At 42.9% G+C, this 18,992-nt stretch overlaps 1 protein-coding gene across 4 annotated transcripts in view; it reads right to left on the bottom strand.

Moving 5' to 3' along the window:
- Nucleotides 1-18,726, bottom strand: part of CLRN1 (clarin 1) — a gene marked incomplete at its 3' end in the record, with an annotated part of 37,127 nt that extends 18,401 nt beyond the window's left edge. For 3 of the 4 annotated variants that reach the window (XM_082686433.1, XM_082686432.1, XM_082686431.1), the window contains exon 1: nt 18,397-18,726. In XM_082686433.1, the coding sequence (XP_082542559.1) occupies nt 18,397-18,649 (253 nt within the window). In that variant the 5' untranslated portion in view covers nt 18,650-18,726. Of the gene's footprint in view, nt 1-18,392 lie in introns of all 4 variants that reach the window. The other variant, XM_082686430.1, reaches the window with a different exon arrangement.
- Between the last annotated feature and the right edge of the window lie 266 nt (nt 18,727-18,992).

An 18,992-nucleotide genomic window follows, 5' to 3' on the forward strand; every position in this document is an offset into this window, starting at 1 on the left:
CCAACCGTGTATGAGTCCCAATCTTTCTGCATTCTTGCACTTGGCAGCTTTTTAAAATTGTAATCATTTAAATAGGTGTGTAGTTTACCTCATTTTAATTTTGCTTGGCATTTTCCAAATGACTAATGATAGTGAGCATCATTTTGTGAGTCTATTTGCTTTCTATATATCTTTTTTGGTGAAGAGTGTTGATATCTTTGTGCATTTTTTATTGGATTGTTTCTTATTATTATTGAGTTCTGAGAATTCTTTATGCATGCTGGATATGAGCTCTGTATCAGATAAGTAATTCACAAATATTTTCTCCAAGTATGTGGCTTGTCTGTTCATTCTCTTATCAGTGCCTTTTGAAAAGCAGTTCTTATTTTTATGAATTCTAGTTTATCAATTGTTTTTCTTTTATGTATCATGTTTTAGATGTCAAATCTAAGAAGTCTTTGCCTCATGCAAGGTCACAAATAATATTTGCCCGTTTTTCTTCTAGACATTTTTTAGTTTTAGGATCACATTACAGTCTGTGATCTATTTTGAGTTATTTTTTTGTCTATGGCCAAGGTTAGTTTTTACTTTTGCACATAGATATTCAATTGTTTCAGTGCTTTAAAAAACTTAACTTTAAAACTTAACTTTCAGTACTTTAAAAAGACTTAACATGTGACCCAGCAACTCCATTTCTAGATATTTACCTAGGAGAATTAAAAACATATGTCCACAAATGTTTACAGTGGCTTTATTCGTATTTGCCAAAAATTAGAGACATCTTAAATATCCATCAACTGGTGAATGTATAAACAAGCTTTGGCCCATCCATAAGATAACATACTTTTCAGTAATCAAAAGGAACAGAGCATTGGTACATACAATAACTTGAATGGATCTGAAACACATTATGCTAACTGAAATGAACTACACTCAAAAGGTTGCATGTTGTAGGATTCTGTACATATGGCATTCTGGAAAGGACAAAATGACAGAAAAATCAGTTTTTGTCCCATGTTGACAGTGAGGGAGGAGATGGATCACAAAAGGGGCACAGGGGAAATTTTGAGGGTGATGGAAGTGTTCTATATTTTGACTGTGGTGGTATTTACATGCCCTTATGTATTAGTCAAAATACAAATTAGACTGTACACTCAAAAAAAAGGTGAATTTTATTGCATGTAATTATACCTCTATAAATCTGCCTAAAGCCATAAAAGAGGGGGAGGCTAAGGTCTGAACTGAGGAGGCCCTTCTGGACATGAACAAGAGCCTCAGCCCAGGTGACCATTTGGCATGAAGGAGGACGGGCTCCGTAAGAAAGAAGAAAGGGAGTATGGGGCCAAGAGCCCGGCGCTGGGTTCTAGTCCACCGTGTGACCTGGAGCCAGTCAAAGGGTCCCTGTTTCTCTCTGTAGAAGGAAGGTGCTCCTTGGGGAAGCCTGGGAAGGGGCCAGGCTTTTGAGATCAGAGGAGATTCACACTTCAGCTCCTTTTCTAAGTTGGTGAACTCCCTAAACCTGCATTTCCTTATCTGAAAAGGGAATTCTACCTTTCTCTCAAATGTGTGAGGACTCCATGACCTCAGCATACCGGAGTACTTAGCACAGTGTAGGTGCTCAGTAAAATTCTCTGTGCTGTGCCCCTCCGGTGGCCAGCTCCACTGCTGTTCATGGCTGTCCCTTCTCATCTCCTCAGAGACACTGCTGAGGGGTTCTCTCTGCCACGTCCAGTCCCCCCTTTCTTTGCATCAGTCTCATCAGCACACAAATAACATGCTGTCATTTTCTCATCTTAAAAAAAAAAAATCAGGGAACCTGGGTGGCTCAGTGGGTTAAACCTCCAATTCTTGATTTTGGCTCATGTCACGATCTCAGAGTGATGAGATGGAGCCCTCCCTCCGGCTCTCTGCTCAGCACAAAGTCTGTTTGTCCCTATCCCTCTGTTCCTCCTCCAGCTCACCAGGGCTCTCTCTCTAAATATAAATAGAAACATAAAATCTTTAAAAAAGTAAATCTCACTTAAGCCTTCCCGCTATTACTTCTTTTTTTTTCCATTTTCCCTTAGAGCAAAACCCCTCCAGGAATTGGCTGTATTTTCAGTGTCTCCTCCCTCTACCCACTTTCTTGAACCCACTTGCTCCGATAACTACCTTTCCCAAGGCACCGAAGAGCTTCAGGCTGCCAAACCCAACAGTCAGTCTTTGTCCCCATCTTACCTGGGCTCCTCCATTTGGCACAACGGCTCACTGCCTCTTCCCTGGAAATGCTTCCTTCGCCGGGTTCCCCCACACAACAGTCTCCGGCTTCTGCTACCTCACTGGCTGCTATCTTGGTCTGCTTTGTGGGTTCATCCTCCCCTTTGGCATTCTCTAGGACATGACTCCGTTCTTGTACCTCCTCTCACTCTTCACTCACTTCTTTGGGTCCTATCCAGTAGCATGGCTTTTACTAGAAACACTTAACAAAGCAGTATCTCCAGCCTGGATTTCGCCTTCAGTCCCACGCTTGTAAGCCCTCAACTTCCTCCCGAACATCTTGACTGGGGTATTCAATAGGCATCTCATTGTGTCCCAAACAGCACCCATAGTCTTCCCTTCCTCACACTTGCTGCCTTCAGCCTTCTTCGCCTCAGTTGCTGGCAGCTCCATTCTTCCTCGGCACCATCCTTGATTCTTACTCTCTCGTTTCCTGTTGAATCCATCAGGAAAACCTGTTGGCACAACCTTCAGAATCCAAACACTTCTCCATCTCCACTGTTCCATCGCAGTCTGAGCCATCGTCATCTGTCACTCACATGACAGCAAGGGCGTCCTGGCTGGTCTCTCGGCTTTCACCCCCACTTCTTCTTCTTTTTTTTTTTTTTTAGATTTTATTTATTTGACAGACAGAGATCACAAGCAGACAGAGAGGCAGGCAGAGAAAGAGGAGGAAGCAGGCTCCCTGAGAAACAGAGAGCCCGATGCGGGGCTCAATCCCAGAACCCTGGGATCATGACCTGAGACGAAGGCAGAGGCTTTAACCCACTGAGCCACCCAGGCACTCCTCACCCCTACTTCTTACAGTCTACTCTCAGCCCAGCAGCCAGAGGCATCTTTTTTTTTTTTTTTTAATATTTTATTTATTTATTTGACAGACAGAGATCACAAGTAGGCAGAGAGGCAGGCAGAGAGAGAGAGGAAGGGAAGCAGGCTCCATGCTGAGCAGAGAGCCCGACGCGGGGCTCAATTCCAGGACTCTGGGATCATGACCTGAGCCGAAGGCAAAGGCTTTCACCCACTGAGCCACCCAGGTGCCCCCAGAGGCATCTTTAATAAATGAATTTGTTTATGTCAATCCCCTGCTTAAACCATTTCAGTGGGTTCTACTCTTACTCAGAGTATAAGCCAACTCATTACAATGGACCTATGTGGGTTGGACTCCTTGCCAGTTCTCTAACTTCATCTGCTACCTATTTCCTTGAGCAGTGTGCTCTGGCCGTTGGCCTCATTACTGTACTTCAGTCACGCCTGGAGTGTTTCTACCTCAGGGCCTTTGCAAATATTGGTCCCCTGGTATCCTCATGACTTGCTCCCTCACCTCCACAGCTTGACGTAAATGACACTTGGTCAGGAAGGCCTTCTTTAACCACCTTATTTAAAGTTGTCACCCCCTGCCCGGTCACCTCTTCTACCAGTCCTTTTGCTTGCTTTTCCTTTTCTCCTTAGCAATTATTACCACCTGACCAAGTCTATATTTTAACCTGTTTGTCTTGTGACTTGTTTGTTGGTCTGATTCATTCACTGCTGTATTCCTAGCACCTAAGAATGCCTGGTACAATGTAGATCAGTATTGTTCAATTTTTTTTTTTTTCATTATTGCTCCTCACCCCAGGAGTCCTTTTAGACACTTCTCCTAATCACCCTTTCCCAATGAAATTTTAATACCACAGATATATTGTGTATTGATTTCTTCATTGTATTTATATCTGTGCTTTATACACAAGAGACTTTTTAAAGAATAAGCTTTTTTTTCTCCTCTCCCCCCAAGAACCAATTTTCACCCCCTTAGAGGGATTATGGCAGCCACTGAGAATGCATGATGTAGCTGTGGGATACATACATGTTGGAGGGATGCATTTTGCTTGGAGCAGGATGGGGGTCGGAGCCTGCTGTTGTCAGCAGGTCTCAGGTTTCTTGGTAGAAGTCAGTGGTTTATACTAAAGGAATTAGTGCCATAAAGGCAAAATGGGAAGGAAGAGGAGCAGAGGATCCATCTGGTGACCCCAGGGCTAGAAGAGAAAAAGAGGGGTTTGGCAGCTTTAAGTGTAATGGGAATTTCTGGTTAAGAACCTGAACTTGTTCATTAAGTCCAGCAGTCACTGTTGACCTTGATGTAAGCTGCTGATAGTAATAGAAACTGGATTGAGAGAGTTTTTGGAGAGAATCTGGGGCAATGGAGATAAAATAGAGTAGTCACCAGAGGGATAATAGGAAGTTTTTTTTGTTTTTGTTTTTGTTTTTTAAGAAGCTGAAAGACCTGGTTGGTAACTGGAATAGAATTTCAAATCTCTTTATTAAAGAAAAATTTTAATCCAGCATATTGGGGGATTGTCAACCTGTTACATGGAAACTGATGGCTGTTTAATAACAGGGTTTAAAGTTTGGGATTTGTAAAAGAATTCATCTCAACCCTGAACACGACAAAGCTCTTTTTTGTTAGCAAGGCAGGAGGATTAGGAAAAGATGGACTTGTTCCTCATTATGTTTCTGTTCAAATGTCCAACTGTTCGTAGAGGAATTTTTAAAAATAAATGAAAAACATTATAACAATGAAATGGAAATTAAGATAAAAATGTCACCCACAGTCCTACCAATATAAAAGCAAAATTTTTCTTTATTTTTGTTTCAAATCTTCGTCCATCTTAATATGTATTTCCTATATTATAATAATAATGCAATTTTGAAGTTATATTCTGTACTTCTCATTCAGAATATAAGCATTTTCCATGTTGCCTTCATAACTCATGTAGATAACACTGTGGATTTTCCAACAAACTAAGGCACTGCTGTCTGTCAGGTTGTCTTCATTGTTTCTTTCTTCTGCCTAATGCTGCAATGAACATGGGGGTGGATGACGAGCCGGACTAACTTCTGGATGAACTTCTAGGAACGGAGTTACTTGGATCAGAGTACTTTCTAAAAGAATGCTGTATGTGTATGGGTGCCTGGGTGGCTCAGTGGGTTAAGCCTCTGCCTTCGGCTCAGGTCACGATCCCAGAGTCCTGGGATCGAGCCCTGCATTGGGCTCTCTGCTCAGTGGCGAGCCTGCTTCCCCCTCTCTCTCTGCTTGCCTCTGCCTACTCGTGATCTCTCTCTGTCAAATAAATAAATAAAATCTTTTAAAAAAAAAGAATGCTGTATGCATATTGATACAATGTAACTAAAGAACGTGAGTTATATTTTGTAACACATATAAAACTACTGGTTCAAAGCTCAATTTCTCTTCCCTGCAGTCTGCAAGCAGAGATTTCTGACAAGATATCTAATCAAAAACAGAAAACTAGAAAGAACTAGTCATTGAGGTCACTCTCCTAATAGCAGAATAGAAGGCACCTGTCACAGGAGGTTGGGGGGTGGGGAGGGCAGCAAATCCACATTGTGTAACTAGCCCTGTGTACAGAGAAAGGCTGTCATACCCTCATTCCTGCAGTCTGCTATTACAAAACACAGCTGAGTAAGGCATAAGCAAATAGCTTGGAGTGAAAATGCAGTCCCAGGAGAGCTCTCCATAGAAAATTTGCCCTCCCGCAATCGTTTGGGCTATGTTCCTTGTCTGTGTGCCCCCATTCCAACTTGGGCCTCTGATCTCTGGTTTACCACAACCCCCAGCCATTCTGCAAAGTCTTCTCCAGTCTTTCCCTTTTCTGTCCCTTGTCAGATATTCCAGTCCTCCCCCACTCTTACGCACCTATCACACCCTCATCTCCATTTCCCTCTGTGTGTGTGCCTGGCTTCCAGAAGGCCTGAAAACAGCCAGTGAATGGAACTCTTCTATTTCAAAGAGGAAATGGGGGCCATCGAGGGAATACCCTCACCTTTCAGTTCCCCATTGCCATGCTTGGTTTGGTTCTCCCCAGCCTTCCCTCCATTCTTAGTGAATTTTTTTCCCTCCTATCCAGTCTGGACTTCTCCTGGTGCTGTCAGACTCATTTTCTACCTCACAGGGTCCCTTCTCAATCCTTTACCTACCTCTTTGGTCTGTCCTCAGCATTTTCCTCCCTACTGCTTTATCTTCTCACTATAGAATCACACTCTGGACCCTCCCATTGTGAACATACCGACACACACACACACATACACACACGCACGCACGCACAGAGAGAGAGAGAGAGAGAGAGAGAGAGGCATGCACGTGTATATCCTGGGCCATGCGGTACCTCTAGGAGCCTGACCACGGCCTTGCTCTGAGTTCTGGCCTTCTGCTCCTTCCTCAGCTCCTTCAAGGACTTCTCTTCCCCACCACTCTATCAGGACTGCCTTAGAAAAGATTCCCCTTGACCTTGTGAAATAAAAAAAAAAAGGATTATTTTCACTTTCTCTTATTTGACTGCTGCAGTGTTTGGGACTGCTGAACTCTACTCCCCTTTGAAAGTTTCTCCTCCCTTGCTTTGACCTCTGCTGGTTCCCCTACAGCTCACTGACCCTCCCTTCTCAGCCTGCTTGGCCAGTCCCTCCTCCTCAACCCATAAGGGTTGGTGTTTTCTAGAACCCACTCTTGTTCCCCTTCTCACTTGATTCCCTTTCCTGGGAGACCTCTCCTTCCAGTGTAGCTCCCACTCCCCCCTCTAATCCGGGGATTTCCTCTTCTCTACCTTTACTCCCGGCCACTCCCATGACTTCCAAACTGCACAGCTGATGGACGTTTCTTGTTGCTGGCCTATAAGTGGACCTCAGTAAACATGACCAAAAAGAATTTCATCTTCCCTCTAGACTTTCTCCTTCTGTATTGATCTCTGTGAATTGCTACAGCTCTCTGTCCTGCAGAAACCTGGGGTTCACCTCATGTCACTAAGCTCTGTTGATTTTTTGCTTCCCCTTATTTGGGAAATACTTCCCCTCCTTTGCAGCCCTCTGGCAATGCTCTGGCTTCGGCCACCAAATAGGGGATGGGGGAGCCTCATGACTGGCCTCCTCACCTCCCTTTTGGTCTTCCTCCCATCCATCTCTTGCCTTGTCACGTACCTGCTTAGTAAGGCTTCCCATTGCCTGCAAGATCAAGTGCACTGCCTCAGGACAGCAAACTCTCCCCTTCTGATCCCTGACTTCTTCCCTAGCCTTGCCTTTCTGCTCCTTTCTCTAACGTCCTCTGTACTCTGGCCACAATAAGCTCTTCATAATTCGGTTCATGCTATTCCTTTGCTCAGAATGGCTTCTTCAATGCCATGGAGTGAATTCGAACTCTAAATCTTAAGATCTCTCTCCCAATTCCCCTGTGCCTTGCCCTGACAAAGAGCAATTCTCCTCGTTGGAGCGTTCAGAATAAAAACCATAACGGTGATAGTAATTAGTGCTCTTCAGCCATCTACGATCCTGGTTCTTCCCCATTTGGGGCTCCCTTGCATAAGGCTGTGGAATAACCTTTCCCAGTCAAGTATACAAGGGGAAGTGGCATGTGTCTGTGTCAGGTCAGAGGATTTCCATGTCAGAGGGAGAGCCTCCACGATTCTTGCCCTCTGTTCTAACAGCTGGCAACGTTCCAGATGGTGGCTGCATCCTGGAATGAGCCTCCAGCGGATCCCTGATGAACATGTATTGTGAGCAAGAAATCAATCTTTGCTGATTCACCCGTGCGGCATGAACCTCCTTGTTATTAAAACATAATGTAGTCCCTCTTGACTGATGTACCTGTGCGCCTTTACAAATTGTCAGTTAGTTAAAAACCCTTTTGCCAGATTCTTCATTGTTCGTGGACCGGCACCCTCTCTTTCCCTTCATAACTGCAGAGTCTAGAATGTTTAGGCACAAAATAGACCCCAGTGATTTTTTCCCCCACTGGGGGATGGGAGGTGAGGGCACATATACTCGAACTTACAAAGAATTTGTGTCTTACATGTAGAGTCATGCTGTTTTCAATAGATCATTGGAGAGTAATAAGGATACGATAAAGAACCATGTTTTTACAAACTAAGTATGTTCTTTTATTACTTGCCATTAATCCATGTTTTATTTGCTATCTCTTAACGTATGGCTTTCATTTCAGCTGCCTTACAATTTATTTCTATCTGCTGGGTTCCTCTGTTGTGTTTATCCTGAAACTTTGTTCTCCTTTTCAGCCAATACTGATTCCAGTCTAACAGTCCTGTCTTTTATCCTACAGTTCTTAAACAGGAGTTTAGTCAATCCAATCTAAACCTGTATTGAGGCATTAACCAAGAGTATTAGGTAGTTAGACTATCATGCAACACCAAAGCACGGACAGAGCAGCTGGTGGGAAGAGAGACAAAGAGCCAGACGTTAACTGAAAAGCAGTATGACAGGTTGAAAAAAAGCATAGCTTTTGGAGTTAGGAAAGTTTGGAATTTATTTGGTTTTGCCATTTACTGCTCATGTGAGCCTCTGTATACCTCAACTCCTTTATGTGTAAATGTGAGTAGTGACGGAAATATTGCAGAACTTTCAAGAGACACAAGTGAAATTGTTTCTGTGGATGCTCTACGTACATTGGAAGTAACTGCTTAAAAAAATTTTTTTTAACATGATGAGAATGGCAGGGGAGTTGTGTTTTCACCAAGAGGAGTGGGAGATAGAAGAACCCAATGCTGTGAGAGTGTCTGCATTTTCAAATCTTGAGATCAGTCACTGGGGCTGGGAGGGAGCTCTTTGGCTCACAGGTGGCCAGAGTACTTATCTGTACATTGAGACCAAAGATTCCCCTCGCCCCCCGCTCCCCATAGGAGTCCTAGATACATGGAATTCAGGCAAACTGTCTCTCTTGAAGCTCAGTTTTTTACTTTATTCCCTCCCTGACCAGGTGGGCGACTATTCCCATAAATAATCCAGGGACTTTAGATTTATAGCTAATTACTTATTTGGTACCTGTCACATACTTTCCTCAGCACCTGATATATTGTTTTCATCCTCATTTCTATTTCCCTTGTGATATTTCTTGGACATTCTCTATGTAATGACTTATCTTAAATGATTTTTAGGCTGATGACAAACCTCTAAAGAGGACCCTTGATAATCTCTTTGGAAGGAGCAGAGCCCTTCCATAGGAGACAGGCAGGTGAAGGCCAAAATGTTAATTTTATTTCTGAGAAAGTGCTGGAGAACATGGCTTAGATTTTCCACTAAGTTCTGTTGAATTAGTCAGCCTCACCCACCCAGTCACAGGTGGGGCTGGACAGCTGAAAGCCTCCCAGTCCGGGACAGAGCTGGCTCCCTTATCCTGACCAGGGGGGAGAGCAGGTTCCTATACCTGGTTTTGGACAGACTTGGAAAGCGGGGAAGGCTCTAGGGCTGAGAGCCTCGTATCTTGTTTCTTACTCAAACTCCTCAATCCAATCTCTCATTCCCTCTGAGGCCAGGAGAGTGTAAGGGAAGTGTGAGACCCTTCATGGAAATACACAGCTAAAGGAGTAGAGGACAAGGATCCCCAAATCTCCCACCTGTGCGGAAACAGTGCTAAGTACCGCTGCTCCTCACTGCCCTCCTTCTGATGGTCTTGCCCTTCCCTAATGTGGAGAGCGCCAGACCCCTCACCTGCTCCCACCTTTCGTGGCCACCATCCACCTCAGTAATTCTCAGCCTTGGATACTACTGAACTCTCCCGGGGAGCTTCTAAAACCTTCCAATCCTCAGGCCCCACCTCCAGAGATCCCAGTTCTATTTGCCTGGGATGCAGCCTTAGCATCCAAAGTTTTAGAAACTCTCCAGGTGATTCTAAAGCGCAGCCAGGGTTACGGGCCACTGACCTGATGGCATAGGTTTCACCAACCCTTTTCACCTAACTCTAGCCAGATGTAAGATGCAGGTAACCCCATCTGTGAAGCTCCCAGAAAGAAGGCAGCCTCTGCCACTGTCAACAATGGTGCAGCAACTGCCTCCTAGATTAAAGCCATCTGGTAGCTTCTGAGGTCCTGCTTCCTTCTCAACTCCTCCTTCTCCACATAAAACGTGTGTAAAAAGAGAAGTTGTATCTGGCCTCTTGGTGCTCAGCGATTCATTTTCTTGAAAGGGAGTAAGAGGGAAGATTTCTTTCTTCTTACAGATATGCTCTTGATCTGACTTTGCCCTCAGCCCGTCGGCAGCCAGTTGTTAGGAAAACCCAGGGAAAGCTCAGGGCGTTCACTTCCTCTAATATCCACCATCATCTCCCACCCAGGTTATGGAGGCAGGCTTCCTCCTGGTGGCTGCGTGGTCAGGGGGAAGGAAATCCATGACCCAGCACTTCAGAGGAGGAGACCTGATGGTAAGACAGAACCATTTAAAAGACCATTTTTCAGTACCTTGCCTGAAATTCTCTTAGCGGACGTGTGTCTACCCGCCTCAGCCCATTTCAGAGGAAGCCCCACTCAGCCTTGGCATGAGCCTTACTCAGCCATGGCAGCTGAGGGACGACAGCTGCTTCGGTGCGTATGTGTGTCTGACCACAGAACCCATTTAACTGCTTCAAATCCACAGGGTATGATTATGTTGGGGTAATAACTCCTGAGAATGGCTTTGCTACAGTTATAACATGCTGAGAGGGAGCGAAATACGAATCCTGCATAAATTAGTCTGCCAGGTACAGTTTGCTATTAGTCAGCTCCATCATACCTGGAATCAAAGTGTATCAGCTCCCAGCCAGTCTGGGTAGTTTGGTGCACGATTGGATTGAAAGGCGAATTCGTTTAATCTAATTTAAATAAGTTTTGTGTAAAAAGAAAAAAAAAAGTCTTTGACTTTTGAAACCCCTGATCTCATTCAGAGATAAAAATGAGTTTTCATTTTTTTTTAAATGAGATTTTAACTTACACTCTAAATCTAACCCATTGGCTCCTCATAAAACACCAGATTTTAAAGTGAAACTTGCTTTTCTTTTCGTCCCTGCCTGTTCTGAAACCGTTCATGACACCCCATGAAGGAGCCTACAGTTTTGATCTTTGCTGCGATGACATAATGGCGCAGTCCAAGCCACTGACTTTGAAGATCTTACCACGAAGGTTTTCACTGGCAGTGTGCTTACATCAGCTAGCCACATGTGCAATCAGATATCTCCTCTCTCGACAGAAATTATCAACATCAAGGTAATATGATGACATAACCCAAAGATTAGCCATAAGCATGTGACCAGCTCAACCTAGATTTTTTTCAGCCTAGATTATTAAACAGGCTTTGACTTGACGACTTCACCTTCCAAAGGTCAAAGATTAGGGCTTAGACATCAGGGCCACCGAAATGTGAGATAAAGAGGCAGCGCAGGAATTCAAGTCGTAAGGCCAAGGACCCTTACATGGATATACAAGTTCCAGGTGTTGGGAAGTACTAACATTGTCTAACTGGCTGGTGAAACTGAAAGTACTCTTGTATTTTCTTCATTTCTTTGTGTCCTTTTTGCATATGGTAAGGAGACAGAACTGGCAATATCCTACGGGTCTGAATTTCAGTCTCAGGTCGGCTACCCACTCGATCTGGGACCTTGAGAAATTTGTGACCTCTCTGAGCTTACAGTTTCCATTTTGGTTCAAAAGGTATAGCATCGTCATACCTCCCATATAAGAGCTGGAGATGATTTAGGCACCCAGGAAATGGGCAGCTGAAATAAGTATTTTTTCTTTGGAGGTTGTCTAAACATCCTTTGGGAAGATGAGTTACCTCAGAGATTAGAAGAGAAAGCACAGCAGCAAATTGTAAGAACGATCTAGAGTCCTTCACCAATCGATGAAGTTCACACACATCAGGGTTAAGTTCCAGAAGCCCTAAGCTTCATGTCTCAGCTGAGCCCCAGTCAGTGACTTTATGGCTGTTAGGGTGGAGAGTGATTTCAAGGAAAGGAAGGTGTGTGCTTGAGTTTGTATGTGTGTGCATATGTGTGCAAGGTGTGTGCTTGAGTGTGTATGTGTGTGCGTGTATGCACACACATGTGCAAAACTCTAATAGGTGAGGCTGGTTCTGTGAGGGATTCTTCCTGGTAAGGGAACTGGAAGTAGTTGCTAAGGAGGAAGGAGACATGTCTTTTCTTGGCCAATATTTCTCACGAATTTGAGGATGATGTCTCCTCCTTTTGGATGAAGAAAACTCTGAGAGTATTAAACATACTGCTCATTCCTAAATCTTTGCCATTATCAGGAAATCAATGCAGGAAGGAGGAATTTTTCCAGTAAGGATGGAAGAGAAGTTTCCAGAAAAAAATTGGAGGGAGTAGTAGGTCAGCCTCTCACTGTATTTTGACCTTCATTTTGGCTTTCTCAATAACACCATTAGATGATGTGGGTGTTTATGGCTGTTCCCGCTAACCCACCTCCATAGAATCCCAAAACATTCCATTCTTCCTTTTCTCCTCCTTTAACCTGCAGTTTCCCACACAAATAGGAAAAGGTTTTGACAGGGAGGAAGAGAAGTATTTGCTTTGATAACAAAATTCCTTTGGGTCCTGATAAATGGTAGATATTTCCAAATACTTTAAAAATCATGAGCTTTGAAGACCAAAGAGTAAAGGCACACAAAACTCACCACTTTTGACGAGAGTGGCTGGAATCTGTCAGCAGAGACTTCAACCAACAGAGTAAAAGGGTCAATCCATTTTAAAGCTGGAAGGACCTTGTCTAGAACAGCCAGCCTCTCATTACATAGCTCATAAAGTGTCCGAACTAGAAGAGATGTTAGAAACCATCCAGTTTCATCTCCCATTTTATAGATGGAAGAACTGAACACGGATGAACGTGATTTGCTTCAATTCTAATCCCCAGTGAGTGACACAGACCTGCCTCAACCCAGACTACTTAATCTCATATGTCCGTTTACCAAACATTTCTCAAGCACCTCTTTGTGACTCACTAGTGGGAGTGTAGAGATGAGGAATACCCAGCCCCCCGCCTTCCGAGGGCTGAGGATCTCCTTACAAAGAAATACACATTCTCAAATACTTATGATCCAAGGTGACTTGAAATAATGGAGTGAACATCAAGGTCTGGGAAGGACAGAGCAGGAAACAATTATTTGGCCAAGAAAAGTTGAAGAGTTTCCCTTCACACTGGCGCTTCTCAACCCTTACTATCTTCGAATCCCACCATCACTTTTTTATTCCCCCCAATGGAAGGAAAACACAGTTTCTATTTGCTGGACTGTTTGAATGGGTGAGATCCGATATGAGGATCCAGAGCTAACAGGCAGGAGGGCCCACACAAGTGAGGCAAAAATGGTACAACTGTCTTTCCCCTTTCCCCCCACCAGGGCATCTTCCCGGGTCAACTCCATAGGTTTCCCTCCCGTCAGACCGTCCACTAAGGAAGGGAGGAGGGACAGGCCGTGTTATCAGAAGGAGGACATAAAGACATTGGCAGCTCTGCCATGGGAAGGAGGGGTGAGAAAAGAGAAGCGGGTTATGCAGAATGGTGAGGGGTGGAACACCTGGGGCAGATGGGGAAGTCACGCTTGCAGGAGACCCTGGAGGTACAGCGCCGACTTTCGGGAGTGGGGGCAGAGACCCTGAGTCCTAACGGTTGTGCCCCAAAATCTGTTGGAGGAGCCCCCTGCTTGCTGACACAGTAGTTTCAACATCCTCTCTGTAATGTGGGTGATGGACCGGACCTCATCTGGTAAAGAAAGTCTGCTTTTTTAAAAATAGGAAGTAGACTAACTCTCTGTTAAGCTTTCTAACAAATTTTCAATCGTAAGGTCTCAATTAAAATGCTTCAAAAGGATGACTGAACTCGCAAGCCGTGATACACGACTGGTTAGATATTATTTCCCAAAAAAAAAAAAAATTCACCTCCATATGTTTTTATCAGCTCATTGAACGATCTTGGCAATAAATAGATCAGCATATCTAGGAATGATTGATGCCATATGATTCTTGGGTTTCATATTGATGATGCTCTGCAGTGTTTCGAATCACCAAAACAGAAACCCACCCACACACATTAAGCTCAAAACTGTTTTTGAGTTTTTCTCTTGATGGCTACAGTTAGAGTTTAAACAGCATCATTAAAATTTTACAGGTGACATATGAGGAAAAATTAAGCCCACCAGTTGTGTTTCCTTGAAAGGAAAACCGTCCTTCATTATAATGAATGAAATTGTGTGCTAGGTATGAATGCTAGTGACCTCTGGAAAATGAAGCGCTGACCCATAAATGGACGAGAATGAGTCAGAGTAAACGAGGCAGAAGTTTTCCCAGCATAACTGTGCATGCTGGCAGGGAAGATTCTTGCTATAATTAAAAGAGATAGAGTAGTTAACAGGGAACGTTTAATAGGAACAAACATGACAACAGTGCCTAATATTTTTCTGGTCCGTTCTTTAACCTCATGTTATACTATGTGTCTGGGTTTTAAAAGTTACACGTGCATTGTCCATAAAAATAACATTAAATTTGTACAGCAGAACCAAGTAAAAATTCATTTAGAATATGGATAGGGACACTGTCAATGCCCAGTTTATTCAGAGTAAATCTTTAGCTAAATTGGCACTGTCCCATTGTGATAGCTATTAGCCACGCTGAAATGGCGAGGGAGCATTTGAAATGTGGCTCGTTTGGGTTGAGATGGGCAGTAAGTGTAAATACAGACAAGATTGCAAAGACTAAGCCCTGAAATATCTCCTATCTTATACTGACAAACATGTTAAAATGACAGTATTCTTGATATCTTTGGTTAAGGAAAAGTATCCTTAAAATTCATTTCACTTGGGGTGCCTGGGTGGCTCAGTGGGTTAAGCCTCTGTCTTCAGCTCAGGTCATGATCTCAGGGTCCTGGGATCAAGCCCCACATCGGGCTCTCTGCTCAGGGGGGGGCCTGCTTCCCACCCCCCTCTGCCTGCCTCTCTGGCTACTTGTGATATCTCTCTCTGTCAAATAAATAAATAAATACATCCTTTTTTTTTTTTTAATTCATTTCACTTTGTTCCTTTACTCCGTTTTTCTAATATGGCTCCTAGAACATTTGAAGTTTTGTATGTGAGTTGCATTTATGGTCCACATTGTATTTCTGTTGACCAATACTGATCTAAATGAAAAGTTTCGTAAGGAAAGAAGCATTTAGCAATCCCACAGAACTGAAATGTAAATTCATATTAACTGATGATAACACAACATGATAAAAACTGATCAAGAAGTGACTGATACTTTCATGAGTACCTTTTCCATTCCTCCTACACTGGAAAGCTTCTTAAAATCCAAATATTTGCTTAATAACTTTCTAAAGGGGATACCTAGGTGGCTCAGTCGGTTAAGTGTCTGCTTTCAGCTCAAGTCATGATTCCAGGGTCCTGGGATCGAGTCCCACATCAGGCTCCCTGCTCAACAGGGGAAACTGATTCTCCCTCTGCCTGCCGCTCCCTCTGCTTGTGCGCTCTCTCTCTCTCTCACTCTATCTCTAACAAAGAAGTAAAATCTTTAAAAAAAAAAAAAAAACTTTCTAAAGGGAAAATGAGAAAGGAGGAAGTTCTGGGAAAGGAGTAGTGCCCTAATCATAAGTTGGGCTCTGGAAGAAACAGAAAATCATTATCCTGAGCTTTTGAATTAGTCCTTTGTTACCAAGTGACACAAGAGGAGATACTCAAAGGCAGTGTGAAAGAGTTTTATTTTACAGATTCTTAGTTCAAAGATTTCAAATTTGAGAGAAGCAACAGCAGGAAAGGAGAGAAGTGAAGAAGGTATGATGAAGAAGCTTCCATCCTGGCATTCTGCTGACAAGAACCGAAGTTTGCCATTGTTGAGAAAACAGGGTTGGGCCTCTCATTCCCTTATATTAATGGGACAATACTTTTCTCTTAGGAAGAATATAAGAGGGGTCTCTTCTAACAGAGAGAGGTCTATTCTCTAACAGAAGAGAGGGGTCTCTTCTCTAACAGAATACACTGTTAGAACGTCATTGGTGGGTTGATGGCATTGTGAGTGGGAAGATATGGACCGCGAAGCTAATTTCAACAGGAGTTTAAACTTAGAAGGTGCAGTGTGTTCTAAAGGCACATTGGGGAGCGCCTGGGTGGCTCAATGGGTTAAAGCCTCTGCCTTCGGCTCAGGTCATGATCTTAGGTTCCTGGGATTGAGCCCCGCATCGGGCTCTCTGCTCAGCAGAGAGCCTGCTTCCCCTCCTCCTCTCTCTGCCTGCCTCTCTGCCTGCTTGTGATCTCTGTCTGTCAAACAAATAAATAAAAATCTTTAAAAAAAAAATAATAAAGGCACATTGGTTAGGAAGCTTTTATCACAAGAGAGCTGTTTATGTAAATGAGTATTATGCTTTTTAGGGACTCTGTTGGGAGTGTTCAGTTTTCTCAACTTTCTGTCATGATCCTCTGAAAGAGATACTTCTATGCTTAGGCAGAAAAAGTGATGCTTACATCTACTTTGCCAGCTCTCATGGAAATTAATGAGGCTTTCACAGCTCTAGCACCGAGAAAGGTTCTGTAGAGAGGTTGTCATCCCAGAACAGACAGATGTCAACTTTTCTTTACAAGGCTGGGGGCAGATCATGGAGATGAATGCAATTCTGGGCCAGATGATGGTGTGGTTTTAAACCCCACTGATTCTGAGTCCTCACAAAAACAAAGGGAGGGACAGGTGACTAGAGCAAGCACATCACAGAGGGGGGCCAGCAGAGAACACGGCCATAAAAATGCATGTTGAAACACCGAGGAATGTAGTTGTGTGAGGAAAAAGTAAGACGAAATATGCTTAGTGTCTAGTAAGTGTTCAGAGAACATATTGTTTTGAAACCCGTCCTGGGGTTTGAGTAAAGTTTATCTCTGTTTCACTGTACAAAATGCAAAGGCTTCAGAAAATTCACTGTCTGTTCCCTGCTTTTGTCGAAATTCGTTAGTGAGAAGCTTTACTCATGCTTTAGCTGCCGATGACTCATGGTTAAATCATTTCACTCATCTTCTTCCTTTTTTATTTTTTAATACGGTTGGAAATCATGTGATATTTGGCTTTGTTCTCTTTCCCCCCTAAGGAAAGCTAAGCAACTCTAACAGCCCATTACCTTAATGAACTAAAGCCATTCAGTGAAAAGACTTGGTATTCACTTCATCAAATCTAGTGATGATAATTTTTTGAAAAGCTGAAGACTAATTCTTGGGGATTTTTTGGAGCCCTGTGACAATTCTTATCCTCTAATAACGTATGTGAGTGAACGCTGGTGTCCAATGACTGCTAAGAAGATATAAGGAATGTTGCAGAAATATAAATAGGCCAGCGCTGAAATTTAATTAGACACTGCATAGGTTAATAATAAATTCAATTAATTTAGCTTTCTACCTATGCTAGAGAAAAAAAAAAATACCCAGGCAAAATAATAATTCATTTTAAATGCCTCAATTGGTAACCTCCTTTCCTGAAGAGTGATTTATGCAGTAATTTACTGGCTGTTTCTTCATAAGATTGTTCCAAACCAGCCCTTTTGAAATAATAATAATTTCTGAATGTGTGTTGTGAGAGATATAACAAATGACTTCTTATTAATTTTCATTTAATGAGTTGCCTATTCACATGGTAATTTTTAAAAAATTCTCTTCTTAAGATAAACAGGTTATAATACTGTGGGTAACACTTCCATCTCACAAAAATCGAACAGGAAAATCTGTCTTATATTCTCTACATGATTTGAAGATCAATCTGATGCAAATTTTCTATACTAAATAGGCATCTATTTCTTTCCCAGTTAGCATAGCAGATCATTTTAAATTTCTATAGCCAAGTGATTCAAATTGGTTAAAAAAAAATTTTTTTAAAGAATATTAGTGGCAAGAAAGGTCCTAGCAGGGATAATACAGGGTAGACAGGGTACAAAGTCATGATCAAGGCAGAAAAGTAGCTAGAGTTGGTTAAGGAGCCTATGACACTGATCCTTTTTTTTTTTTTTTTTTAAGAGCAAAACAAACATCCTCTCTTACAGCTTTTATTTCTCCAAGCCGCCCCTCTTCTTTTTAAAAGATACCAAAATTTCTAGCATAGATATTAATATTTAAGAACTTAATTGCTTATCTTCTCAAAGTTTAATTCCATAGCAGCTCATTAACTATATGTTGTCATTAAAAAAAAAAACAGAGTGAAATAATTAATAAAAACAAAATAATAAAAACTAAGAAGAGGTAATTGCTCAGAAAAGACCCAAAAAGTTCCCATCTGTTTTTAAAAGGCCTGCTATAAACAGGGCAAGGCTCTTAAAAACAATCCTTTGCAACAGTTGAAAGAGTATGCCTAAAGTATTCAATAATTCAAATGCAATTGTTACTTACGTGAGAACCGAAAGGGCCTTGCTCCCAGCCCGCACTGCCTCACACCCTCTCCATGGAAAAGCCCGTACTGCATCTCGCCCATGAACTTGTCCAGCTCCTGCCCAGAGGCATTGACAAGCAGAGCCCCTGTTTTGCAGAGGAAGGTGGCTTTGATCCACAACGGTGTCCCCAGGGCTGTCACCACTCCAAGGGCACACACAAAGCTTAACACCCCAGCCATGCAAAAAATGACTTTCTTTTGTTGGTTTGGCATGATGAGAAATGGCTTTTGTGAGCGTGAGGTTCAAAAATGAGACCTTGGGACTGATGAGAAGTGACTGCCCTTTTGGCTGCATTTATTACAGTGGCTGAACGGACAGATCCCAGCCGATCAGGAACCTTCACCCTCCACGGTGGTTCTTGTCAGCAGAATGCCAGGATGGAAGCTTCTTCATCATACCTTCTTGACTTCTCTCCTTTCCTGCTGTTGCTTCTCTCAAATTTGAAATCTTTGGACTAAGAATCTGTAAAATAAAACTCTTTCACACTGCCTTTAAGTATCTCCTCTTGTGTCACTTGGTAACAAAGGTCTAAGATAACAGATGGAGTCCTCCGGT

The sequence above is a fragment of the Mustela nivalis genome, assembly GCF_964662115.1.
Source record: "Mustela nivalis genome assembly, chromosome: 1".
In the NCBI taxonomy this organism is placed as follows: domain Eukaryota; kingdom Metazoa; phylum Chordata; class Mammalia; order Carnivora; family Mustelidae; genus Mustela; species Mustela nivalis.